The sequence below is a fragment of the Pelophylax lessonae genome, assembly GCF_965119305.1.
Source record: "Pelophylax lessonae genome assembly, chromosome: 5".
NCBI classification, from domain to species: domain Eukaryota; kingdom Metazoa; phylum Chordata; class Amphibia; order Anura; family Ranidae; genus Pelophylax; species Pelophylax lessonae.
Window position 1 is genome coordinate 236,288,921 of NC_138772.1, and position 27,159 is coordinate 236,316,079.

General features: G+C 47.8%; 1 protein-coding gene across 1 annotated transcript in view; it reads right to left on the reverse strand.

Annotated features, from left to right (window-relative positions):
- The window catches only part of PIGM (phosphatidylinositol glycan anchor biosynthesis class M), a 108,960-nt gene that overhangs the window by 3,197 nt on the left and 78,604 nt on the right, over positions 1-27,159 (reverse strand). Inside the window, exon 4 of the mRNA XM_082259933.1 lies at positions 13,532-13,633. Within this exon, the coding sequence (XP_082116059.1) occupies positions 13,532-13,633 (102 nt within the window). The remainder of the gene's footprint in view (positions 1-13,531; positions 13,634-27,159) is intronic.

Here is a 27,159-nt window from a genome sequence, read left to right on the forward strand (position 1 = left end):
GACAAAAAGAGAATCCGACTTTCTGAAGGATTCAGTAGAGGACAGGTACACCCTGATCGCCCAGACTACATCCAAGGAATGCAAGGCAAACTCTTTAGGATGCTTAGGATTCGCACACAGCGAAGGCAAGACAATGTCCTCGTTGAGATGAAAATCGGACACCACCTTTGGAAGGAAAGATTGATGAGGTCGCAAGACCACCTTATCCCTATGAACAACCAGGTAGGGGGAGCGGCAAGACAGGGCCGCCAACTCCGACACTCGGCGAGCAGATGTGATCGCCACCAGAAAGGCGACCTTCCGTGACAGCGCAGGCAGAGGAATCTCCCGGATGTTCTCAAATGGAGGACGTTGCAAAACGGACAGAACCAAATTCAAGTCCCAAGGAGGCAAGGGTGCCCTCCTAGGGGGAGCCAGATGACGCACCCCTTGAATAAAGGTGCGGATCAAGGAATTTGACGCCAATGGGCGCTGGAAAAGAAGGGTCAGTTATCTGCGCTGGCCATTAATAGTGGTCAGCGCAAGATGCTGGTCCACACCAGATTGCAGAAAGGCTAACACCCTCGCCACCGAAAAGGAGCGAGGATGTTAACCCTGTGATTCACACGAGGCAAAATAAGCCTTCCAGGTACGATAATAAATCTTACCGGACGAGGCCTTCCTAGCCTTGTGTAGGGTAGGAATGACCGCCGATGAGAGACCCCGATCTCTCAAGACCTGGCTTTCAACAGTCACGCCGTTAAAGCCAGCGACTGTAAAGCAGGATGGAAGATCGGCCCCTGAGAAAGCAGATCGTCTCGTAACCGGAGCCACCAGGGAGGCTCGACGACCAGTTGCATGATGTCCGCGTACCAAGACCGGCGCGGTCAGTCCGGGGCCACTAGAATCACCAACCTCGGTTCCGAGACCAACCTGCGAAGGAACCTGGACAACAACTGAATCGGGAGGAATGCATAAATCAGGCAATACCGATTCCAAGGCACTACCAACGCGTCTGAGACGTCTGCCAGAGGGTCGCGTGTTCTTGACATCAATCCCAGGGACCGCATGCAGGTCCTGAGCGATGAGGACTCGTTGTCCCTGAGGGACCTGACCTCGTTCTGCAGAGTCCGGAGTTTGTCCTCCGGCAGGAAGACTTTTGCCTGGGCGGAGTCCAGAACCATCCCCAGGTAAGGGAGGCAAACAGAAGGAGACAATGTCAACTTCTGAAAATTTATGGTCCACCCGAACTCCTGGAGCATCTGAACCGTGGTTGACAAGTCGTGCAACAGAGCGGCACTGGAACTAGACCTTAACAGGAGATCGTCCAGATACCCAAGGATTGCAATCCCCTGCGCCCGCAACAGGGCCAGGACAGGAGCCAACACTTTGGTAAACACCCTTGGAGCCGAAGCGAGACCGAAAGGCAACGCCACGAACTGATAGTGCTCCCCTGCGATTGCGAATCGGAGGTACCTCTGATGACCTACGTAGATGGGGATGTGTAAATACGCATCCTTGAGGTCGATGGAAGCCAGGAAATCTCCTGGACTCAGGGAAGTCACCACCGATCTGAGGGATTCCATGCGGAACTTTTGAACCCGCACAAAGCGGTTCAGAAACTTTAGGTCCAGAATTGGACGCACCTTGCCATCCTTTCTTGGCAACGTGAACAGATTAGAGTAAAAACCCCGAAACTTGTCCCGATGTGGCACCGGGACGATCACCCCCTGGGCGAGGAGATCCCGAACCGCCCGTTGGAGATCTTGAAAACGATCTGGGGTTAAATGAAGATTTGAGGGAAAGAATCTGTCTGCTGGGCGTGATCGAAATTCGATCTTGTACCCTGACCGAATGAGTTCCTGAACCCATCTGTCCTGAATCTTGGCCAGCCAAGGTTCAGGAAAACAGCGCAGACGTCCCCCCACCCCTGAAACGGGTGAGGGTGCCCCTTCAGGTCGAGGCGGACTGGGCCGCCGTGCCAGTGTGGGCAGCTTTTGACTTGCCCGCCCAAGGCTTCTTCTGGCCACCAGAGGCCTTGAAGGATTTGCCCTTGTCTTGTGCCTTGAAGGCACGAAAGGACCCCTGGTTATGTTTAAAGGAAGGGCCCTGCTTACCGCGGAAAGACTTGCCCCTGGACACCTGGGGCAGCAGTGTGCTTTTACCCCCAGTGACCCCTTTCACCAATTCGTCCAGGGAGTCCCCAAAAAGGCGATTCCCTGCATAAGGGATGTCAGACACCGTCTTCTTGGAAGACTGGTTGGCTGACCAGCTTTTCAACCACACGATGCGACGGATCGTCACTGCGACTGCAGATAAGCGCGAGACTAAAGGGGCCTCATCCAAGGCCGCGTCACACAGGTATAAAAACAGCCTGAATAATTTGGTACACCAGCTTCAGAGTAGCAGGAGGGGCGGAATCAACCACAAGGGTGCATCTTAGCACCTTAGTCCACTCCACCACAGCCTGAGAGACCATTACTAAGGCGAACACGGGTTTCATCAAGGAACCTGCCACCAGATAGGAGTGGCAGGTAAGAGACTCCACCCGCCTATCCGCCGGGTCCTTAAACACCGGAGAATGGCTTTATTTAACCTGGACACCATGTGGTCCCCCTTTAGGGGCCACAGTCCAGCGCAAATCCACCGGAGATGCAAAGGGATAACGGTACTGAAACCGCTTAGGCACCACAAAATTGCGCTTTAAATTGCGTCATTGTTCGTTTACTGTTTCGTGAAACTCAGCAGGACAGGGAAACACCTGAACCGACTTCTGGGTTTTGCGGGTCCCAAAGGAAGACTGCTTACCTGGCAGGTGGGGCTTATCTTCTAAATGTAGCGTGTCTTTAACAGAGCTAATGAGCGCAGACATTGCAGCGCGTTCTCTGGCCGACCCGGAGGGGGAATCCTCCACCTCCTCCTCTTCCCCCCCATCCGACAGAGGACTGAGACCCCTCAGGGGGTACACTGTCCGTGGCAACCATATCTAGCTCCGAATCAAAAGATTGAGAAAGCCTGGGCCTTTTCTTAGAAGCCCGCTCAGACATCAACAGATCCACTTTGGACGCTAAAGTCGTAAGTGCAGCAGTAAGTGAGACTACTGCAGAGGATTCAGGAGTACCTGAACCCTCCACCAGAGCTGGAGGGAATTTGCCATCATGGGACTCCATCAGAAACACTTCGAGATTAAATGGCGCTGGCCCTTTAAAAATCGGCGATAGCGGCGGTTCCCACCGCAATGCACCGAATGAGTGACTAACTTGTGCTACGAAGCACTGAAAGATAATAACTGCTAGCAGAGATATAAACAAAAAAAAAATAGCAAAAAAGCCCCCAGAAGTGTGTCTATACTGTACCCATGCAGCCAGCTCGATCTGTGTGCTTGGAAAGAGGAAATGTCATGCCACTAGCGGCCGAACAAAGGTCTGAGCCACAAGAAAATGGTTGCTAATGTAAGTCTTTGGGGGAGGCTGGGAGGAATGGCCACCGAGCACATGAGGAAACACATTGTCCACACTAAAGATGGCGCCCGAAAGGGCGCCAAAGCATTACAGAAAATGGTTGCTGCCCTCACAATGAGGCCAAACAGCCTGCCCACACCTGAAATGGCAACCCCGTGGTTTTACACCGATGCGGCCCCCACAAACATGTCTGTACCCCCAAAACGTTGCACAAGCATCGCAAGGGACTCAGGGACCACCGCAACCCCCCCACACCGTGGCAGAACCGCTATAGCGCCCCCGCAGGGACCATGAAGGCACACACGGGAGACATACTAACAGACATGAGGGTGATATCACAGACTCCACATAGACTGCCATCCCCATAACAGAGGCCCCACATACACCCCCCGACAGAAAATGCCATAGACAGGGGGGTAAGCATGGTACTCACCGGTCCAGCAAAAACGTGGGTACTGCTCTGTGACAGAAGCCTCCCACTCTGGGTGGGGGTGCTGTCAGCCAAACAGGACGCTAGCAACACGCGGCGTACCGCAGTTGAGACATCCCAGCGAAGTAGCCACTTCGTAGGCTATGTCCCTGAGGACAGGGACAGGTCGTTTGGAGGCCTGGGCGTACGCATAGCCTGCTAACGCTCGATGGCAGGCTGGGATTCCATAAGGCTCTAGGACAACCAGTGACATTCCCAGCTCTGCAAACGCTGTATTCTTCTGAAGTCTGACTAACTAAGCGCAGGAACAAATAAAAAGCTATAAGTAAAGAAAAATCACTTTGCAGAAATAAAAATTAAGAAGAAGAAGAAAAGGCTGAGGCTGCAGCCCCAGCCAAGGGAAGTCTGCCTACTCCTAACTAGGCAAAAGACAAACTGAATTGGGAATGCTGCTAGCAGGGGGGGTATTGGACCAGAGGGACAGCCCCCTGTAGGTGTGTCTATGCAACGTTTTTGTGAATGTTTCTAACAAAATCTTCTGCCTAGCTTACTCCTGTGGATAAGACCAATACCCAGTAGTGAAGACTGTATGAGTGGGCGGCGACTGTCAGAGGACGTAAGAGAAATACAACTCCACAGAGGGGTGGGTGCTGTGTCCGTCAATGAACATGAGAGACGGATTTTACAGTAAGTCAAAAATCCAATTTTCTCTTTCGTTCATTGAAGGACACAGCTCCTGATATTCTTAACCGTTGGGGAGTCCCAAAGCCGGAACAGAAAACATTTCCAAGGCTAAAAACAGTAGTCAACCAGGCAACAGGGGCTCAACCAAAACAACTGGAGCCCACCTGAAAAAACAATACACCCTCAAAGAGGATCAAGTCCTCTAAACAGCAACCTGCAAAACCTTGCGGTCAAAAGAGGCATCTACAGATGCCAACACATCCACTTTATATAAAACTTTGTGAAAGTCTGCATCGACGACCAGGTGGCCGCCCTGCAAACCTGCATCACCTGATGACGGAAGGCCCAGGAGGCACTGGGCGCCCAAGTAGAGTGCGCCTTGATAGGGAAAGGAGGAACCTGACCCCTGATGGAATCGGCCTGAATCATCGCCTGTCTGAGCCACCCATGAATGGTTGCAGAGAAAGCGGAGAACTCTGTCTGAGACCCATCCGTAAGCACAAATCGTGAGTCTGACTTCCTAAAAAAAAAGACTCCATAGCTGCCAGGTGCACCCTAATTGCTCTAACCCCATCCAAGGAATGCACGGCAATTTCCTTTAAATGTTTTGGCCTGGGACACAGGGAAGGCAACACAATGTCTTCAATCAAATGGAAATCAGAGACAACCTTTGGAAGGAATGACGGACAGGGATGAAGAACCACCTTATCTCTGAACCACTAAGTAAGGTGAACGACAGGATAATGCCGCTAGTCAACACAATGTCTTCATTCTCACCTTCTGAGACAGTGTAAACAACGGAATCTCCTGAAGATTCCCAAAGGTAAACTTCTGGAGGACCGAAAGCACCAAACTGAGGTCTTAAGGCGGCAATGGACACCGCACTGGAGGAACCAAATGCGAACACCCTGAAGAAAGGTACTGTCAGGGCACAAACACCAGGAGAAGGGCTCTAGGACCCAGCAGTGCTATCAGCACTTTGGCAGGAGAAGGACTTTAGGACCCAGCAGCACTACCAGCAATTTACCTTGGCCTATACAAGGAAGCCTGCCAGTGATTTTAGTTTCTGGTTGATCTTCGGCTCCTCCAGTGTGTTATCCTTGTGATATTCCAGTTCCTGTCTCCTGTTACCGACCTGGATTGTCCTTGATCGGTCTTCTGATTGCTTCCTGTGTTCGACCTCGGCTATCCACCTGACCACGCTTGCTCTGGTATCAACCTGGCTCCTGATCTTGGCTATCCACCTGACCACGCTTGCTCTGATATCCACCTGGCTCCTGATCTTGGCTATCAACCTGACCACGTTCCAGTCTCAGCATTATCCAAGTCCTGCAAACACCTCACGGGCACCACCTGTCTGCCGATTCCACTCCAGCTGTACTCTCGATCCTCCTGCACACAGTCCAGCAGGCGACCCGTGCTACTTTGGGCCTAACCTCTCCTGTTCTCATCCTCAGGGGGGTCTGGAACTTAGCCGCAAGGGAAGCCCTCTTTCTCCACTGGCCTCCAGCACCAGGTACGTGATAGGTACGCACCAGGGAGTGTGTGGCCAAGGGTCATTGAAAGAAGACCGCCAAAGCAGACACCTGGCATTTGATAGTACTCAAGGCCAATTCCTGTTCAACCCCCCGTGAAGGCAGATCAAGATCCAAGCCACCGATAAGGAGCGAGGATAAACCAAGGGACTCGTGGTAGATCTTCCTAGAAGTAGATTTCCTATCTTTTAACAGCGTTGGAATCACTGATTCAGACCAACCCCTATCCTTCGGTACCTGGCTTTCATCAGCCAAGCCATCAAAGCCAGCGATTGCAAAGCAGGGTGGAAGATTGGTCCTTGGGACAGCAGATCCTCCCTGAGGGAAAGCTTCCAAAGAACGTCCGCAACCACCTGCACCAGCTCGGCGTACTAAGCCCCGCAAGGCCAGTCCGGGGCCACTAAGATGACCGGAATCCCTTCTGCCTCGATCCTGCATAGAAGTCTTGGCAGAAGCTTGAGAGGAATAAAAGGTGTAAATCAGACGATACTGATCCCACGGGGCCACCAGGGCGTCTGTGACTTCCGCCAGAGGATCCTGTGACCATGTAACGAACCTCTGCACCTTTCTACTGAGCCGAGACGCCAACAGATCCACCTCGGGGGTGCCCCACCAGAGACAACTGATGAAACACCTCTGGATGAAGAGACCATTCCCCCTTGTCTAATGCCTGCCAACTGAGGTATTCCGCTTCCCAGTTTCCACTCCAGGAATGTGTATGCCGAAAGGGCTGGAACGAATGTTCAGGCCACCTGAGAATGCCGGCTACCTCCAGAGCCGCCAGGACACTTCTTGTGCCACCTTGGGAATGGACATAAGCCACGGCTGTGGCATTGTCTGATTGAATGTGCAATGGACATCCTTGGAGATGATCCATCCAATGTTCCAGGCACAGTCTGATCACTCGGCGCTCCAGGATATTGATCGGTAGTCTTGACTCCTCCAGGGTTCAGACCCCCTGAGCAGAATCTGTCGAGAACGCCTCCCCACCCCGACAGGCTGGCATCCATGGTGACCACCATCCAATACAAGGGGAGGATGATTTGCCCTGCCGGAGAAGGAAGCCACCAGATCAGGGACCCTTTTGCACCCAGTCTCAGCTGGATTTGGTTGTCCAGAGACTGCGGAGTCCTGTCACCTTTGATCAGAATCTCCCTTGCAGGGACCTCGTATGGAACCGTGCAAATAAGACCGCCTCGTAGGTAGACACCATTAGGGCCAGCACTCGCATGCAAGTCCCGAGGAATGACCATCTGCTCGACAGCAGGAGGAGAATTGCAGCCTGCAGTTTCTGGAGTTTGTCCAGAAGGAGTACTCTGGCTAAGGTTGAGTCCAGAGTTATACCCAGATAGTCTAGTTTTGTGGAAGGAATCAAGGCAGACTTCTGAATATACAGAATCCAGCTGAACTTCTTAGGAGTCCGTATGGAAATCTCCAGTTTGTCCACCAGCGCAGTAGGAGACTCTGCTCACAGAAGGTCGTCCAAGTAGCCCAGGACCAAGATCCCCTGCTGACGTAGCAATGCTAGCACCGGGGCCAACAATTTTGTGAAGATCCGAGGAGTGGAAGTGAGACCAAAGGGTAACGCCACAAACTGATAATGCTCCTCTCCCCCAGCAAAGCAGAGGAAGCGCTGGTAACAGACACATATTGGAATGTGAAGGTAAGCGTCCTTGTTGTCGATGGAGGCAAGAAAATCCCCCTGATGCAGGAAAGCCACCACCATGTGAACAGACTCCATTCTGAACTTCTGCACCTGCACAAGCAGTTCAGCACCTTGAGGTCCAGGATTGGACGCACCTTGCCTTCCTTTCTGGGGACTGCAAACCGGTTTGAGTAAAACCCCTGAAAACATTCATAAGTCATAACTGGGAAAATCACCCCTTAAAGTAAAGTAAAAGGGGTATCGCCTAGCAAATTGCTTAGGGACCCCAAGGGGATGCTTTATTGTCCCCACTCTGTAGTGATAATTCTGTCAAAATAGGGGGGGAAAGGTTACACCTTTGCTGCTCTGGATGGCTTGTGAGTGCCAAAAGGGACTTGTGCCTCCGTCGCAGATACAATCAGTGCGTCCCGCAACACCTTTTCGTGCGTGGTTACAGAAGTGGAGGAATCCTCCTCACTGAGGATTCAGGGCATGTGGTCGCAGACCCATGCAGGGTGACCCACATCCACGGTGGCCGAATCAGATTCAGGATCTGAGGCGACAGATGAGGCAGGGGAAGGCGAAGGGCACTTTTTTGCCAGCACAAAAGCCTACTCCACCCGGGAAACAAAAAGAACTCCAGGACTGCCGTCAGTGCGTCGATAGATGGTTGGGAACCGGAGGGCCCCACGGCCTCAGAGAGGGGATCCATCAGTCCCCAGGGGGAGCCCACAAAAAAAAAAAAAAGTGTAAAACACTACTATGGGACACTCCCAACGCTCTGGCAGCACAGCAGGTTGCCAGTCACAGAACTCCAATCAGTCCTCAGCAGAGAGGGAGAGGACCCCACCAAACTCACCATCCCGCAGAAACCAGGCACTGCAGCCACCAGGAGCATCTGCACTGCATGTACGGCGATAAGGAAAGGATACAGGAGTCGCAAACAGGGGATGAGGAGGGGCTCCCACCATGGAAAACGTCGCCCATAGGGCTCCACTGTCATGGCCACTGCTGTTTTCTATGGCAAACCACCACAAAATGGCCACCAGAATACACAAACATGGCCACCGTGCATTGTAGCACAAAGGCTACAAGAAAATAGCGGCCATGCGCGGCACCATGAGGCACCCATGAGGGACCCCCAGGCCAGGCACAGGCAGGGCAGGGGGCCCTGGCAGGAGCTCTCACCAAGTACAACAGATCGTCTGGTCGCTGGCGGCGCACCCTCCGTCCCCATTGCAAGCATAACGCTGTCAGGGAAAAGGCCGTAGGAGAACTAGCAATGTAGCCATTAGAAGAAATGGACGTACCCTGTGCGCCATGGCGCATGAACAGCAAACGCAAATGTGCGCCGGTGCGAATTGGTGAACACAATTGCGCACGCAATGCGTGATAGATGCGGCCGCTCTTTGGCCTATAAAAGGACTGCTGTGTGTTCCACTAGATTGTTGGATTGTCGTCATCCTTCCTGTGTTCCTGAGCCTCTGTGTATCTTTCTTGGATTCCCTATTGTGACCCCCCTGCTTATCCCGGACCTGTTTGAGCTCCTTCTCCTGGCGTTGATCCTCTGGCTTGCTTACCTACCTTGCTCCTGTTTGATCATCCGTGTATGACCCCAGCTTTCCTCATGTACTCCTCTAATACTTGCCTGCCTGCCTGCGTATGATCCCGGCTCACATTACGGACTATTACTATTACTCACTATTACTACCTGTCTGCTCTCCTGCTGTGACCTCGGTCAAGTTCCTGTTCCCGCTACCTGCCTTGTCCCCGGACTGGCTACTCATGTTTGATCCTCAGCCTGGCTTCTACTATGGCTTCCTGTGTGCCCAAGTTTGCCAAGTACATCTGGAGTTCCTGAGAGATGACATCTGTCTTGCTGTGTATCCTGTCATCTCCAGCATCCACCAGGTGTTCACCGGCCCAGCTCTTCAGCACCCTGTTGGTAACCAGTGCTTGTTTGGGCGCTACACCTCCTGTATCACCTTCAGGGGAGTGCCACACTTAGTTGCAAGGGGAGACCTCTTAGCACCTTGGTCTCGGAACAGGTACGTGACAAGCACCCTACCCCCACCCTGGGAGGTGTACCATACCACCCACTCAGCCCCAGCATTAGTGGAGGGGGTAGGATGGGGGGGGGGGGGACAGGTGAGGGGGGTCCTAACGGGAAGGAAGGGAACCTGGGGGTCTGACTGTCCCATAGAGGGGCCCACATCCACCCCAAAACCCTCCATGGGGAGAATAGGGGACAGCTACTTACCATACCAGGAACCAGACTGGCACCGCTCTAGACAGAACCCCTCGCTATTGAAATGGGGGCTGTTGGCCAGGAGGAACGCTGCGAATTGTATGCGACCTCGCGAGGCGTTTAACTGGTGGGGCTATGTCGCAGCCAACCTAGCGGGAACCGAGGTCTGCCAGATTGGGGTGACCACTGGATCTAGATTATATAACCCGTCGCCCAGTCCAGCAGTTGATTGTAGATCTCACAGGAGGAGCCAAGAGAAAAAAATCTATCTAACAGAAAATTTTTTGCCAGGACCAGAGATCCCAGCAAGGAACTACAGTGCTTTGCGAAAGTATTCGGCCCCCTTGAACTTTGACCTTCTGCCACATTTCAGGCTTCAAACAAAGATATAAAACTAATTGTTTGTGAAAAATCAACAAGTGGGACACAATCATGAAGTGGAACGAAATTTATTGGATATTTCAAACTTTTTTTAACAAATAAAAAACTGAAAAATTGGGCGTGCAAAATTATTCAGCCCCCTTAAGTTAATACTTTGTAGCGCCACCTTTTGCTGCGATTACAGCTGTAAGTCGCTTGGGGTATGTCTCTATCAGTTTTGCACATCTAGAGACTGAACTTTTTGCCCATTCCTCCTTGCAAAACAGCTCGAGCTCAGTGAGGTTGGATGGAGAGCGTTTGTGAACAGCAGTTTTCAGTTCTTTCCACAGATTCTCGATTGGATTCAGGTCTGGACTTTGACTTGGCCATTCGAACACCTGGATATGTTTATTTGTGAACCATTCCATTGTAGATTTTGCTTTATGTTTTGGATCATTGTCTTGTTGGAAGACAAATCTCCATCCCAGTCTCAGGTCTTTTGCAGACTCCATCAGGTTTTCTTCCAGAATGGTCCTGTATTTGGCTCCATCCATCTTCCCATCAATTTTAACCACTTTAATACAGGGCACTTCCCTCCCTTCCCGCCCAGGCCAATTTTCCCCTTTTAGCGCTGTTGCATTTTGAATGACAATTGCGCGGTCATGCAACACTGTACCTACACCAAATTTATGTCATTTTCACCCCACAAATAGAGCTTTCTTTCGGTGGTATTTGATCATCTGTGCGATTTTTACTTTTTGCTAAACAAATAAAAAAAGACCGAAAAGTTTAAAAAAAAAAAAAAAAATTTTGTTTATGTTATACAATTTTGTAAATAAATAATTTTTTTCCTGCACTGATGAGCACTGATGAGACTGCACTGACAGGCACTGATGAGGAGGCACTGATGGGGTGGCACTGATGGGGTGGCACTGATGGGGTGGCACTGATAGGCGGCACTGATAGGCGGCACTGATATGCGGCACTGATAGGCGGCACTGATATGCGGCACTGATAGGTAGCACTGATATGCAGCATTGGTGGGCACTGATAGGCGGCACTGCTGGGCACTGATAGGCGGCATTGATGGGCACTGATAGGTGGCACTGATGGGCACTGATAGGTGGCACTGACGGGCACTAATGGGCACTGATAGGCGGCACTGGTGGGCACTGATGGGCACTGATGGGCGGCACTGATGGGCACTAATGGGCACTGATAGGCGGCACCGGTGGGCAATAATGGGCACTGGTGGGCGACACTTAAGGATGGCAATGATGGGCACTTGTGGGCAGCACTGATAGGGAGGGCACTGGTGGGCAGCACTGATGGGGTGGGCAATGGGGGGCTCCCTGAGCCCTGATTGCCATCCCTGGTGGCCATAGTGGGCATCCCTGGGGTCATAGTGGGCATCCCTGGGGTCATAGTGGGCATCCCTGGTGGATCTAGTGGCATCCCCCCCCCGAGGGTCTGCACTGGTAATCAATGATCTGATTACCAGTGCCGACCCCCCCCCTGTCCGGGGAGCCGCCGATCGGCGCTCCTTTACTCGTGCCTGTCAGGCACGAACTAAGGAAAGCCGATCAACGGCTGTTCCTATTTACTATGTGACCAGCCGTGATTGGACACGGCTGATCACATGGTAAAGAGCCTCCGTCAGAGGCTCTTTACCGAGATCGGAGATGCAGGGTGTCAGACTGACACCTCGCATCACCGATCGCCGCTCTGCGCGCCCTCGGGGGGCGCCCAGAGCGGAGTTATCCTGCCGCCGTCATATGACGTCCGGTCAGGATAACTCAACCACATTCCCGCCGTCATTTGCCTATAGGGCGGGCGGGAAGTGGTTAACTATCTCCCCTGTCCCTGCTTAAGAAAAGTAGGCCCAAACCATGATGCTGCCACCACCATGTTTGACAGTGGGGATGGTGTGTTCAGGGTGATGAGCTGTGTTGCTTTTACGCCAAACATAATGTTTTGTATTGTTGCCAAAAAGTTCGATTTTGGTTTCATCTGACCAGAGCACCTTCTTCCACATGTTTGGTGTGTCTCCCAGGTGGCTTGTGGCAAACTTTAAACAACACTTTTTATGGATATCTTTAAGAAATGGCTTTCTTCTTGCCACTCTTCCATAAAAGGCCAGATTTGTGCAGTATACGACTGATTGTTGTCCTTTGGACAGAGTCTCCCACCTCAGCTGTAGATCTCTGCAGTTCATCCAGAGTGATCATGGGCCTCTTGGCTGCATCTCTGATCAGTCTTCTCCTTGTATGAGCTGAAAGTTTAGAGGGACGGCCAGGTCTTCATACATTTGCAGTGGTCTGATACTCCTTCCATTTCAATATTATCGCTTGCACAGTGCTCCTTGGGATGGTTAAAGCTTGGGAAATGTTTTGTATCCAAATCCGGCTTTAAACTTCTCCACAACAGTATCTCGGACCTGCCTGGTGTGTTCCTTGTTCTTCATGATGCTCTCTGCGCTTTAAAACGGACCTCTGAGACTATCAGAGTGCAGGCGCATTTATACAGAGACTTGATTACACACAGGTGGATTCTATTTATCATCATTAGTCATTTAGGTCAACATTGGATCATTCAGAGATCCTCACTGAACTTCTGGAGAGAGTTTGCTGCACTGAAAGTAAAGGGGCTGAATAATTTTGCACGCCCAAATTTTCCGTTTTTTATTTGTTAAAAAAGTTTGAAATATCCAATAAATTTCGTTCCACTTCATGATTGTGTCCCACTTGTTGATTCTTCACAAAAAATTAGTTTTATATCTTTAGGGTTGGAGCCTGAAATGTGGCAAAAGGTCGCAAAGTTCAAGGGGGCCGAATACTTTCGCAAGGCACTGTAGGTCCTCACTCCTGACTAGGCAGAAAAAAACTGAGTATCTATAGGGGAGAGAGAGGGAGTATACCCCCTGGAACTGCCCTATGGTGTAGCCAGACTTTTTCTGCCCAGTGTCCTAATCCTGTAGGGGGCAGTATAAGCCAATGGTTAAGAATATCAGGAGCTGTGTCCGTCAATGAACAAAAGAGAAATAATGTTTAATACCAATTACATGTCTTTTACAACCAAGTGCATGTTTAAGAACATGGCAGTTCCACTATTTTAGCCTTTGGGATTCATTATTTAAAAGATTAATTTTGAAAGTATGAAAATTAGTAAAATTATATAAATGGTTATTACCTGTCCAAAAAACCACAAAATTAGTAGGAATGTTCCATGTTGTAATGACATCTGAAGTCCAGGCATAATGAGTGGCAGGAGACAGAGATACCAGAGAAAATACTAGAAGATAAAACCAGAATATTAATGCGGTTTTAACTTTATCACAAACTTAACAAAAGATAAGGTGTGTGGCTTTCCAATTTTAATGTTACCTAAAAAGTATATTTCTACTAAGGCTCGGTTCACATATATGCGATGCGGGAAGGCTGCGAATTCGCAGCCTTTTCCCGCATCGCACACGCACCCCCGGCAGTTCACACTGCCATATGCGATACGCTGGGGGTGTCAATGTAATCTTAACGACACCCCCAGTTTGATCGCATATCGCAGTGCGATCGTGCAGTTCGCACAGGATCGGATCGCACAAGTGTGAACCGCTGTGCGATCCGATCCTGATGCGGCAGCAAAAATGCCTCCTGTGCGTGTTTGCTGCGGGTGCGATGCGAATTTAGCCATACAAACTGTATGGCTAAACTCGCACCGCACAGCTGATCGCATGTAATGTCGGAGCAGTGCGCTCCGACATTACATGCGAACCCCGCACACGCAGAAGTGTGAACCGGGGCTTAATGTTTTATAATGTATCAACATTGGTGGAGTGCATCCCACTGTAACATGACTGGAAGGTAGTAAATTTATAAGTATATGGTCTGTGTTAGAGATTTAGAGTTTAATTTTTTTTTTCTAATTCTTTTTTTATTGGTATGCCACATGTAATAACAGCAAACAACAAAAAAAGTATGACTTGGCATTACAGTCCAATCTGTGTCCAGAATAAAAAGTAAAAGAAGCATTAAAATAGACAGATGGCATATAAAACATGACAAAGATCTACTGTTGATTCAATATCTAAGCCAAACCATGGTTTGAAGTAATCAATGAAATCTATAGAGAACCCCGCCAAGTGGGAGTTCGGGTTAGAGCAAGCCCATCTCACGAGATCATGACAGTGGGGCCGTAACCTCCACCGACATCTATCTTTTGGCCGGAGTACAGAGGCCGCTAAACCCCATTTCAAAAAGTAACAATGTGTAGATAAGCAAAAATCCAACCCACAAACACGTGCACACCAAGAGGCATGTTTTATGTTTAACCACATAACGACCTCCCACCGCAGTTTTACTGCGGCAGGCAGACGCTCCTGGGCAAAGCGATGTTATACTATGTCACTCGCTCAGGAGACTCTAGGGGGTGAACGCGTGCCGCCGCTTGTTAGCTGGTGAGCCAGTGCGTGTGACAGGCGGCTTCGAAGGCCATCGGCCACTCGCGATCTCCTGCAGCTGAGAGAGAAGAACAGACGGCTGATGTAAACACAGCTGTCTGTCATTCTCCCTGAAGTGATCACAGATGCTATGTGATCCTGCTATATAGGATCACATGTCTTGGTGATTACTTCACAAGCCACGCCCCTCCACAGTTAGAATCACGCCCCTATCGACACATTTAACCCATTGATCACATATACTGTTAACCCCTTCCCTGCCAGTGTCATTTTTAGTAGTCATTTTTGTAGTAATGGCACTGGTACCCCCAAAAGTGTCGAAAATGTCAGTTAGGGGTCCGATCTGTCCGCCGCAATGTCGCAGTTCTGCAAATAAAAAAAATAGCTGATCGCCAATACTAGTAAAAAAAACAAAAAAACAAAACAATAAAAATGAAATAAATCTTTCCCGTAGTTAGTAAACACAATAACTTTTGCGTAAACCAATCAAAATACACTTAAAAGCGATTTTTTTTTTTTTTACCAAAAATATGTAGCAGAAAAGAAATTGGCCTAAAATGTTAAAAAATTCTGATTTTTAAATTTTTTTTTTGAAAATTTCATATAAAAGAATGTGAAAAATATTGTAATTTTTTCAAAATTGTCGCTTTTTTTGTTTATAAAAAAAAAAAATTGCACAGGTGATCAAATACCACCAAAAGAAAGCTATATTTGTGGGAAAAACTTACCGTTAGTGTACTGGTAACGGCCTTTCTCTTAACCCTTCCAGGACGGCCTACATATGAGAGATTGTGGCTCCGCCTCACAGGAAACACAACTAATTTGCAGCTGTTAAAAAGGTCCCACCCATCCCTGAGCTTCAGTAATAGAAAAGTACCTTTCCAACCGAACCTTCAAGGGACACAGTTATTCAATAACATACAGTTACACATATATACATATTTAACTCACCACCACCTTTGGGCGGGAAGTAGGCCGGCGGTCCTGGAAGGGTTAAGAGAAAGGCCGTTACCAGTACACTAAACGGTAAGTTTTCTCCTTTCACCCTTCCAGGACGGCCTACATATGAGAGGATAATAAAGGAATCCATACTGGCCTACCTTAGGGCGGGACCACTGCCTGTAAAACCTTTCTGCCAAAGGCAAGGTCTTGTTGAGACAGTACTTCCACACGATAGTGCTTTAGGAAGGTATCTTGACTGGACCAGATGGCTGCATGGCGGATCTGTTCCCAGGATGCTCCGGCTTTTTCGGCCCAGGAAGTTGCCATGCCCCTTGTGGAATGTGCCTTTAGATTTGCTGGTGTGGGGGTACCTGACACCTTATAGGACATGCTAATGGCTTGCTTAATCCACCTAGAGATCGAGGGTTTTGATGCTTGTAATCCCTTTCTTGGTCCAGAATGTAGAACCAACAGGTGGCTAGACCTCCTAAACCCTTTGGTTCTTTCCAGATATGCAAGAAGACACCTTCTTACATCCAGGCAATGGAATTTTTGTTCCTTTGCACATCTAGGTTTTTCACAGAAAGATGGCAGGACCATCTCTTGATTCCTGTGAAAAGAAGAAACTACCTTGGGTTGGTACAGTGGGTCTGGTCTAAGAATCACTCTGTCTTGGAGAATTTGCATAAAGGGTTCCTTTATGGACAAACTTTGTAAATCTCCCACTCTTCTGGCTGTGGTGATTGCCATCAGAAACGTTAACTTAATTGACAAAATGTTCAAACTAACTTTGTTCAATGGTTCAAAGGTTTCACTAGATAATGTCTCTAGTAGCGTTAAGTTCCAAACTGGAACATTAGTTCTGTTAATCGGAGACGCTCTTCTCCGAGCCAACAAAAATCTTTTAATTAAAAGGCTCTTTGGCCAGACTTTTGTCTACAAAAACAGAAAGTGCCGCTACCTGTACTCTAAGGGTGTTAACCACCACCCCCTTATCTACCCCATCCTGTAAAAATTCCAGGATAAATCGGGATTGAGGCAGAGGAATTTTTCTTCTGACTCTGCCAAGCACAGAATGTTTTCCAGATTTTGGAATAAATTTTCCTAGTCACTGGCTTTCTACTTAAAAGGAGGGTATCAATGACCCTATCTGAACAACCTTTCTCTTTCTTGATTTGGCGCTCACTACCAGCTGAAAAAAACTGTGGTCTGGGATGAATCAGAGGCCCTTGTAGTAACAGATCTCTAACCTCTGGTAGTTTCCAAGGGGCTGTCACTGATAGGGATACCAAGGTCGCGAACCACGTTCTCTTTGGCCACCCAGGTGTGATCAGGATGAGGCGTAGTTACGGCCATCCGTTGAGTCTCTGTAGAACTCTCGAAATTAGATTTTGTGGAGGAAAGGCATAGGCTAGCCTGAAGGGCCAAGGCTGTGTTAGAGCATCCAGGCCCAACATACCCCTTTGCCGTGTCAGAGAAAAGAAACGTCTTCCTTTTCTGTTCTGCCAAGTGGCAAACATGTCCACTTCCGGCTGACCAAACTTTTGGACTAGTAGCTGAAAAATTCTGGGGTTCAGTTCCCATTCTGTCTGTTTGATGGAATGACGACTGAGGAAATCCGCTTCCCAGTTATCCTTCCCTTTTATGTACATGGCTGAAAGAAATCACTCCCTTTTCTGCCCAGCCCACTGTCTTCTGAGCAAATTTTAACAGGGTGCCTGATCTGGTCCCCCCCTGATGATTCAAGTAAGCTACTGCTGTAGCATTGTCTGAATGGATTTGGACTTCTTTCCCTAGAATGTCCTTCTCGAAGGCTCTTAAGGCCTTCCCCACTGCTTTCAGTTCTCTGTAGTTGGATGAGGCTTGACTCAGCTGTATATCCCAGGTGCCCTGGGCCTGAGCTCCCTCTAGGTGAGCTCCCCACCCTTCTGAACTTGCGTCCGTGGTGATCCTTACGGGTTGCTCTTGACCCCAAAGTTGCCCCTCCTTCAGGTTTTGGGGATCTGTCCACCATTTTAGTGAGGATATTACTTGAGGGGAAAGCGTAATTTTTTCGTCTAGGGACTCCTGTCTCTTGTTCCAAGAGAGCAGGTGGAAAAATTGGAGGTCTCGTGAGTGCAGTTGGGCCCACTCTACAGCTGGAAACTCATGATCTGTCTCCTGGAACACCGAGGATGAGAACAGATATCTTTTACTGCTGAGACCACCTTTTCTTCTGGGAGAAAAAGTTTCTTTATTCTGGAATCTATCTTGTACCCAGATAGACTTGAACCTGTGCTGGCTGTATTGAGGATTTCTCCATATTTAGCAGCCATCCTACCATTTGTAGGACTGACATCACCTTTTGGGTGTCTGCCATGGCCTGTTTTGCTGATCTTGCAAAGATCAACATGTCGTCCAGATAAGGGATCAAACTTAAGCCTTGCAGATGAAGATGGCCTACTACCTCTGCCAAGATCTTTGTAAAGATCCTTGGACTTGCTGCTAAGCCAAAGGGAAGAGCTCTGAACTGCCAATGTGCAGTCCCTTCTTCCGTCACAATTGCGAATCTGAGAAATGCTTGATGTTCCGGATAGATTGGGACATGTAGGTAAGCATCCCTTAAATCCAACGTGGTCATAAAGATGTTCTGGAACAGATTTTTTCTGACCGCATAAATGTTCTCCATGGAGAACTTCTTGTATATCAGAAATTTGTTTAATTTTTTGATATTTATGACTAGCCGGAATTTTCCTGAGGGTTTTGGCACCACAAATATGTGGGAGTAAAAGCCTTGGAATACCTGACTTCGAGGTACAGGTGAAATCACCCTCTGTTCTGCTAGTTCCAGAATACCTTCTACACAGCCTTCCTCTTTTGTTCTACTTTTGAGGGATAAGTCATTGTTATTTCTGTCACCGGCTGAGAGGAAAACTCCAGTTGGCAACCTTCCCGAATGATCTGGAGAATATAGGGGCTGGCTGAGATGTTTTCCCATTGGGAAGTAAAATGGGCCAACCTGCCCCCTACCCTGACGCTGGTGTCAATTGGTCTCTTTAGGCTTGGGTCCAGGTTTAAGGAACAGTAAATTGGTTCCTTGTTTTCCCTTTGTGGGACCACCTCTCCTGGCCTGTCCCCTGAAAGGCCTTTTTTGATTTCTGTCTTGGAAGTTCCGAAAGGAATACCTTCCCATTTTGTCCTTCTTAATGGGGAATTTTTTCCCCTTCTCTGCGGATCTGGATAAAACATCATTCAGTCCTGAACCGAACAAAAATGATCCCTCAAAGGGTAATGCGCAAAGCCTTACTTTGGAAGCTATATCACCTTCCCATGCTTTTACCCAAACTGCCCTTCTAGCAGAGTTTACTAGCGCATCTGTTTTTGCAGAGGCTACTATTTACTCTACTGCTGAGTCTGCTAAGTAGGACACAGATAAGGAATCTAGTAGGTCTTGTGATCCCTCCATTGTAGAGACATGTTTAGACAATTCCTTGATCCAGAAATCTGCATTTCTGGCCATACAGGTATCTGCTAGAGCCGTAGTCATATTATACGAGTTAGAGGCCCAAGCCTTTTTTAGTAGGGATTCGATCCTGCGATCCATGACATCCCTAATGTGTCCATCAAACACATATGTTTGAACGGGGACTTCGCTCCTTAAAGGAGCGTAAGGACATAATTGTGAGGCCAGCAGATAAAGGGGGAGGAATAGTCATTCTGGATACTGTGGCCTATAATGTGGAAATTAATAGGTTATTGTCAGACCGGGACACTTATATTCCCCTGAGGGGTAACCCTACGACATCATACAAAAAAGAACTTGTCGACTTGGTGGAGGATGGCTTTCAGCGCAAACTCCTTACCAAGAAGGAGAAATCCTTTTTGGTACCATCCGCCCCAAGGGTGCCAATAATGTACTATCTACCCAAGGTGCATAAAGATGCGGTGAACCCACCCGGGAGGCCAATCATTAGTGGCACTGATTCGGTTACCTCCCGGGTGGGTAAATACATAGACTTCTTTCTCCAGCCCCTTGTGACCAAGACCCCCTCATTTTTGAGGGACTCTATGCAAGTCATTAATATACTTAAGGATATAGAGTGGAAGCATACCTACATCTTGGCCACTGCTGATGTTTCATCCCTTTACACGGTTATATCACACCAGCATGGAAGGGAGGCTGTTGAGTATTTCTTGGGTCAGAGCACTTTGTTAGGTCTTCAGAGTCAATTCATCTTATCCCTGTTGGATTATGCTATGGCCCATAATTTCTTCTGGTTCAATGGCACTTATTACAGACAAAATAAGGGGGTGGCCATGGGCGCGAAGTTTGCGCCAAGTATGGCCAATCTGTTCATGGCCAAATGGGAGGAGAATGTCATCTGTGACGTTCCGAGACCAGAGATAGTTCTCTGGCGGAGGTACATCGATGACATCCTCCTCCTATGGGATGGTGACTGAGTCCCTTGAATCATTCATCTCTGCACTGAATGACAATGACAGAGGAATTAGATTGGTGCACGAATGCAGTAGATCTGAAATTCATTTTCTAGATCTTAAAATTAAAGTGGTTGGTAGTTCCCTTGAAACCTCTACTTTCTTCAAGGAGACTGACAGGAACGGATTTATTGACACATCTAGTTGCCACCATGTGTCGTGGCTTAGATCTGTTCCTGTCAGTCAGTTCCTCAGACTCAAGAGGAACTGTTCCAATAGAGCGGACTTCCTGCGGGAGGCTAGCTCCTTGAAGTCCAAGTTTTTGGAGAAGGGGTATAAAGAACAGGATCTTGAAACAGCCCTTATGCAGGCAGATTCCCGTAATAGGGCTGACCTGTTGGTACCACGAGAACGTGAGAGTAATGATGATTTTCAGTTTGCCTTTTTTTCATCATACTCCGTTCAGCATTGCTCTGTTAAAAAATTGATTAGGAAGCATTGGCACATCCTAAAGAACGACAGTCTCCTGGGCCCTGTACTACCTGAAGCTCCTAAAGTCATTTTTAGGGGTGTGCCTCCGCTGAGGGTTCAAGTGGCCCCCAACATTGTGGATCCACCTAAGACCATCTCTTTTTTTCAGGAGAGGGGTGGTTTTTATCCATGTAGAGGTTGTGCCATCTGCAAGGTTAATGCTTGTAGGTCTCGGAGGGTTGAGACGTTCTTTTCCAATGCCACACAACGTAATGTTAAAAAGCCGTTCATCACATGTTCCACACGGCACGTCGTCTACCTACTACGTTTCCCTTGTGGCCGTGAATATGTGGGTAGGACGATACGAAAGTTACACGTGCGGTTGCAGGAACATGTGGCGAATATACTGAAGGCATTCCCAAAACATAGTGTCTCTAGACACTATGATGAATGTCATGGGAATGACCCCAAAGGCACTGTCTTTTTAGGCATTGATAAATTTTCAGGCAGTTGGAGGGGTAGTAACCGTACCAGAGGTGTCTCACAACTAGAGACCAGCTGGATTTATCGGTTGAAGACCTACGCCCCCTCACGGGTTAAATATCGATTGGGATATTAATTCCTTTATCAATAATGCCTGATGAAGGGGTTTTCAGTATGTTCTGCACTGTTGGTTATCATAATTTTATTTTGTTTTTATTTGTGGGATAGTTTTAAATGTTTTTATTCTATATTTTTTGTGATGCTATTAAACTGTCATATTGTGTATCATATTTAGTTCACATTTTTAGTTACATTTATAATTTTCCCTTCATGTCAATGTAAGTTATGTAATGGAGCACTCTCGGGAATTTTTGTTTCTGGCCGCTAGATGGCGGTGTTTCCCTGCAAAGTCTAGCACGGCTAGAGTAGAGCACTGTTCCCCTGGTTACCTATAGGTTTCCCCCGTTTTGAAGCTCTTTTAAATAAGGTTTCTTTAAGATCAAATATGCACTAGAAGTCGTTTGAAATATAAGGCACATATATCTCTTGTGCAATCATGTTAATATTTGATCGGTTTATCGCTGTTTGCGGTCTCCAATTCCGGGTTTAGCTCCGGATGTTGACATTCAAAGGTCACACATCCGGTTCCGGGTCGTTGGTCTCCTTCCTGTTGATGGTTTGGGATGACCTCTTCCTGCTGGAGATGTTCACTTGTTCCGGTCGGAGCTGCTGAGGGAACACTGGGAATCGATACATGTCGATCTGGGCACTGATTTGATCACACAGGCTGTCTTTGATCCTTGTAATGGGGGTCATTGCAATTTGGTAAGAGGCCATTTATTATCTTGGTGGCGGTTCCTGCACTCGGGGCTTTTTCCAAGTTTGAAGTGGTGGACAGTTTCCCTTCTTTATTGGAGCACTCTCTGATGAACTTTTGTTTACTGCACTTTTGTATTTGATCCATTTGAACATTTGTATGGACTGTGGATTCAATTGTGTTAGCGCTGCACCAATCCCATTCTATATCCCTAATGTGACCAGCATTTTCAAAGGACAAATCTGCCCCCCTTGATAGCTGGGCCAGAGGAGCGTCCAGTTTAGGACTTTGTAAATACCTCCAATTCCTGTTCCTCAAAGGGATACCTTTTTTTCAAGCTATTTGGTCTGGATAAGGCATTCATAGGGAATTTCCATTCCTGGTGAATCAGGTCTTTTAAAGATTGGTGAATGGAAATTGCCCTGTACTGGGCTCTTTCCAAGCCTTTGTACACTTTGTCTTTATGGAAGACTCCCTCACTGGGGTTGGGATTCCTTCAGTGGCATGCACCACCTTAAGGAGACTCTCCATACATTCCAAAGGAAAGAGGCTTTTGTTTCTTTTGAAATTATCCCTTTCCTCCTCACTGTCACTGTCTGAGTCCTTATCCGAACTGGATGGAGATCTCATGTAACTAGTGCCTTCCCCTGGATCCTCCTTTTCCCTGACCTGTGATGAGGGAATGGTTTGTGATCCTGACCAGATAGAAGAGGGTCCCCTTGACCACCCAGTATCCTGGGAGGACAAGCTATCCTTGGACACTTCCTCAGTCTGTGTTGGGGTCTGAGGGATAGCTGCTGTAGTCCTGAATGACTGAATAGAAGCTAACATTTCCTCTTGCATTGATTTGAGAAAATCCTTCATTAGAATTGATGCTTCTTACCCTGCCAATTTATTCATACAAGTATGGCATAGGGGCTTCAAGTAAGACTTAGACAATCTATCCCCACAGTTCCCACACTTTCTAGCCATGCTAGTGTTGGTGTTAGAAGGGGGTTTGGCAGGGGCCTCCTGTGCCGGTGGAAGACCTGTGTATAAACACAAGAAGAAAGAAACACACTAGTGTGAAAACAGACATTTTCTAGTCTACCACTGTGGCTATTCAGTTCAGGAAAGGACAAGGCATGCCTGTCTCCCATAGACAGCAGTCGGCCCGCCACTGGTGTAGTCACTTACCCGGTCCTGTCATGGACCCGGCGTCTCCTCCAAGCTGCGCTCTCTTCCGGGTATCGCTCACTCCTCCTCTTCCGACCAGAACTTCTGGTCTTCACAGCGAGGCTTGAGGTGCGCTCCTTGGCGGGAAATTCGAAATCCTTACCCCAGAGGAGCAATGGAGGAGACAACAGGACTTCAGGTATAGAGGGACCTTCTCTTTAAAGGTAAACCGACTACCTGGCATGTTTGGCGACCTGCAAGTTCCTGTTTCTAGGAAGCAGATAGGGAGGAACCTGCCATTAGGCCGTCCGTACCTGCCTTCCAGGGTTACCCATCAGACAACCATTTGCCTTCAGGTCAGCAAAAAAAACAAACGTTCTGATGTGAGGTTGGAAACACAACTGAACTGAAGCTCAGGGATGGGTGGGACCTTTTTAACAGCTGCAAATTAGTTGTGTTTCCTGTGAGGCGGAGCCACAATCTCTCATATGTAGGCCGTCCTGGAAGGGTGAAAGGAGAAAAAAGGACATCAATTTTGTTTGGGTACAGCATTGCACGACCGCGTAATTATCAGTTAAATTAACGCAGTGTAGAATCACAAAATAGGGCCTGGCCATTGAGCAGCCAAATCCTCCGGGGCTAAAGTGGTTAATATAGAAAAGGGCACCAAAAGGTGTCGAAAAGAAATTAAAAAGGGTGGAAAGAAGAAGCGGAGAGGAGGGGGAAAGAGAGGGAAAAAAAAAAAAAGTTAATTGGGTGGGGGTGTGGGGAAAAGGGGGGGGGGGGTTTGAGGCGGAGGGGGGTAGGTTGGTCGCATAACTAAGAGATACCCTTTAACGGGTTTTTACAAATTCATGAGTAGGAGAGATAAATTATTGGAAAAGTGAAAATTGTCCCAATATAGCCAATGAGTTTAATTTTTGATACAGATTTTAAATGATAAAAGGCTCTGAAATACATGTGAATGTTATAATGTAATATGTTGGTTTTGCAGGTTACTTCAATTAGACTCTGTGAAGGGCAGAAAAGCCATTTTGTTATGTATGTATTTCTATTTTGAGTTCCTATGTCAGTATATTAGGAGGAGTTGTGTGTCTTACTATAGATGCAAACCATATATGCAAGAGTGGGTGTTATTTTTATATTTAATAATACAACCCTATTTGGGAGTTTAAAATGCAAAGGTCATCTTTACATACAGTATAAATGTACTATGTTAAAAGGCTCTTCAGAGAGAGGGAGAGAAAGAAACCCTACACTCTGAAGGCATGTAACATCTGTCATATTTCTCCCTACTGTGAAGCTTGAAACATTTCTGCTTTGTTCTGTTTTGTTATATTTTACTTTAACCACCTCCCACCCGGGCCATAGTACATATACGGCCGGGTGGGAGTCTCGTCCTTCTGAATGGACGTTCCGGAACGTCCTTCAGAAGGAGAGAGATTGCGCCGCTGCCCTTGATGTGCCTGTGTCCCTAGGACACAGAGCAACAAGACTCGGCAGGAGGGCCCTGTGATTGGCCCTCCTGATCACATGACGGCTGTGACCAATCACAGCCGTCATGTAATGTCAATACAGCCGTTGTAACGGCTTCGATCTCTTCTCCTCCTGACAGATCCTGTCAGTGAGGAGAAGATCAGAGGATCGATTCGGCAGCCGGGGTGATCAGTGAGTATTTCTAATTACTCACTGATCACAGGGGGGGTCTGTGCTGGTAATCAGATGATTGATTACCAGTGCAGCCCTGGGGGGAGGGGATGCCACTAGAGCCACCAGGGATGCCCACCCATGACCACCAGGGATGCCCACCATGACCACCAGGGATGGCAAACAGGGCTCAGAGAGCCTGCCAGTGGTGCCCCCTTATCAGTGCTGCCCACCAATGCCATCAGTGCTGCCCACCAGTGCCCGATATTGCCATCTATCAGTGCCGCCCACCAGTGCCCATTATTGCCCACCAGTGCTGCCTATCAGTGCCCATCAGTGCCCCCCGATCAGTGCCGCCCATCAGTGCCACCCATCAGTGCCCATTAGCGCTGCCTATCAGTGCCCACCAATGCTGCATGTCAGTGCTATCTATCAGTGCCACATATCAGTGCCCATCAGTGCTGCATATCAGTGCTACCTATCAGTGCTGCATATCAGTGCCACCCCATCAGTGTCTCCTCATCAGTGCCTGTCAGTGCGGCGTCATCATTGCTCATCAGTGCAGGAAAAAACATATCTATTTACAAAATTTTATAACCTAAACAAAAAAACTTTTTTTTTTTTTCAAACTTTTCGGTCTTTTTTTATTTGTGCACCAAAAGAAAAAACCTGGCGGTGATCAAATACCACCAAAAGAAAGCTCTATTTGTGGGGAAAAAATTACATCAATTTGGTTTAGGTACAGTGTTGCATGACCGCGCAATTGTCATTCAAAATGCAACAGCGCTAAAAGCTAAAAATTGGTCTGGGAAGGAAGGGGGTTTAAGTGCCCTGTATTGAGGTAGTTAAAGAAGGTAAACTGTTGTATCGTATGAGCTGAGGAGTCTCCAATTTCTAATATAAAAAGGATTTCAAACATTTTGGTGAAGAATGCGGACCTGGATGAAGTTTAATGTTTGACTGCAGTTAACGATCCTGTTACTGGGGGTTTAGTTTTTTGTCTGTTTTCTCACCTCTTGACAGCTTGGGGTACAGCAAGGAGGAGAAGTATCTCCAAGTATTTTGGAATCCAGGACAGACTTTTCCAGTTAGTGAAAGCGTGATGTTATGTACATGAAGATTTCTGCCAAGGTCATATTCCAGAGGAAGCTGATAGCCGTGAGATGTTCTCACAGGATATCAGGTTGGAGGCTCGAGGATAGTGCTGTAAAAAGGGACTAAGGCTTCATATTTTTTTTAAAAGCCCACCATTGCAGGTAACCAGGCAGATGTTCCCTTTTGATGAGGCAAGTTTGTAGGTCGGATTCTAAGGATTGAAGACAGAAGTCCAACAACAAAATGCAAAGATAAAAAAGACACTATTCACTACTTTTTTTTTTTTTTTTAAGTGCACACAGAACTATTATTCTTAACAAGGGGTGAGTGTGTTTGTTTATGTAAAGCAGATAACATGGAATGGTTACCATCTCAGGCTCAGGAGTAAAAACATGTCCATGTATTATCGGGAATTGATGCATTCCATATATGGAATACAGACATGCAGTGGTTTATGGAACACTAGAGTGTAAATTAATAAAAATAGTTTTCTTTACTTACTGTAATTTTACTTTCCTGGATCCATCCCATGTCAGCCTACCATGGGTCAGCTCCGCCCCCTCTGACCCCTCCAGGACAACCTCTTTACTAGCCTATAAAGAGCGGCTGTCTGCCTTAGCCAGTTTTCAAAAATACCAGACCTTACGATGGAAATCAGGTGGCAGTCCCTGGCTGAAATGGGGAGGATCCAGGAAAGGAAAACTATGGTAATAAGTAATGAAAACACATTTCCTTATTCCTGGACCTTCCATGTCAGACTACCATGGGACAGAACAAGCAATATCCTATATAAAAGGGGAGGCAAGAAATCTATTAGAAACCACCAGACCGAGAACTTAATGCTACAAAATATGTTAATAGCCAACAGCCGCTGTTATAACAGGAGACCTGAAAACCTCAGACAATGGAAGAGCCACATTCGCACTGTAGTGTCGGATAAAGGTATTAGGTGCACTCCAACTTGCTGCTTCGCACACTACTTCTGCCGAAACCTTTGCATATGCTGCCTAGGAAGCTGCCATGCCTCTGGTAGAATACGCTTTGACCTCCAAGGGCGGAGGAAATCCCAGAATTTTGTACGCAATCTGAAAAGTCTTGACAATCCAAGAAGAGACAACTCTAGGTGGTACAGCCATGCCCTTTTTTGGGCCGCTGGGGAAGACAAAAAGCTGATCTTGTTTTTGGAAATCTTTAGTTCGGTTCAGATAGGTTGATAAAGAGACTACCAGATCCAGCCATGACCATTCATCCTCTGACCCATGCTCTGGAAATGCCGGGAGGACTGACTCACAATTCATGTGAAATTAAATTGTCACCTTTGGCAGAAAACTCATAACA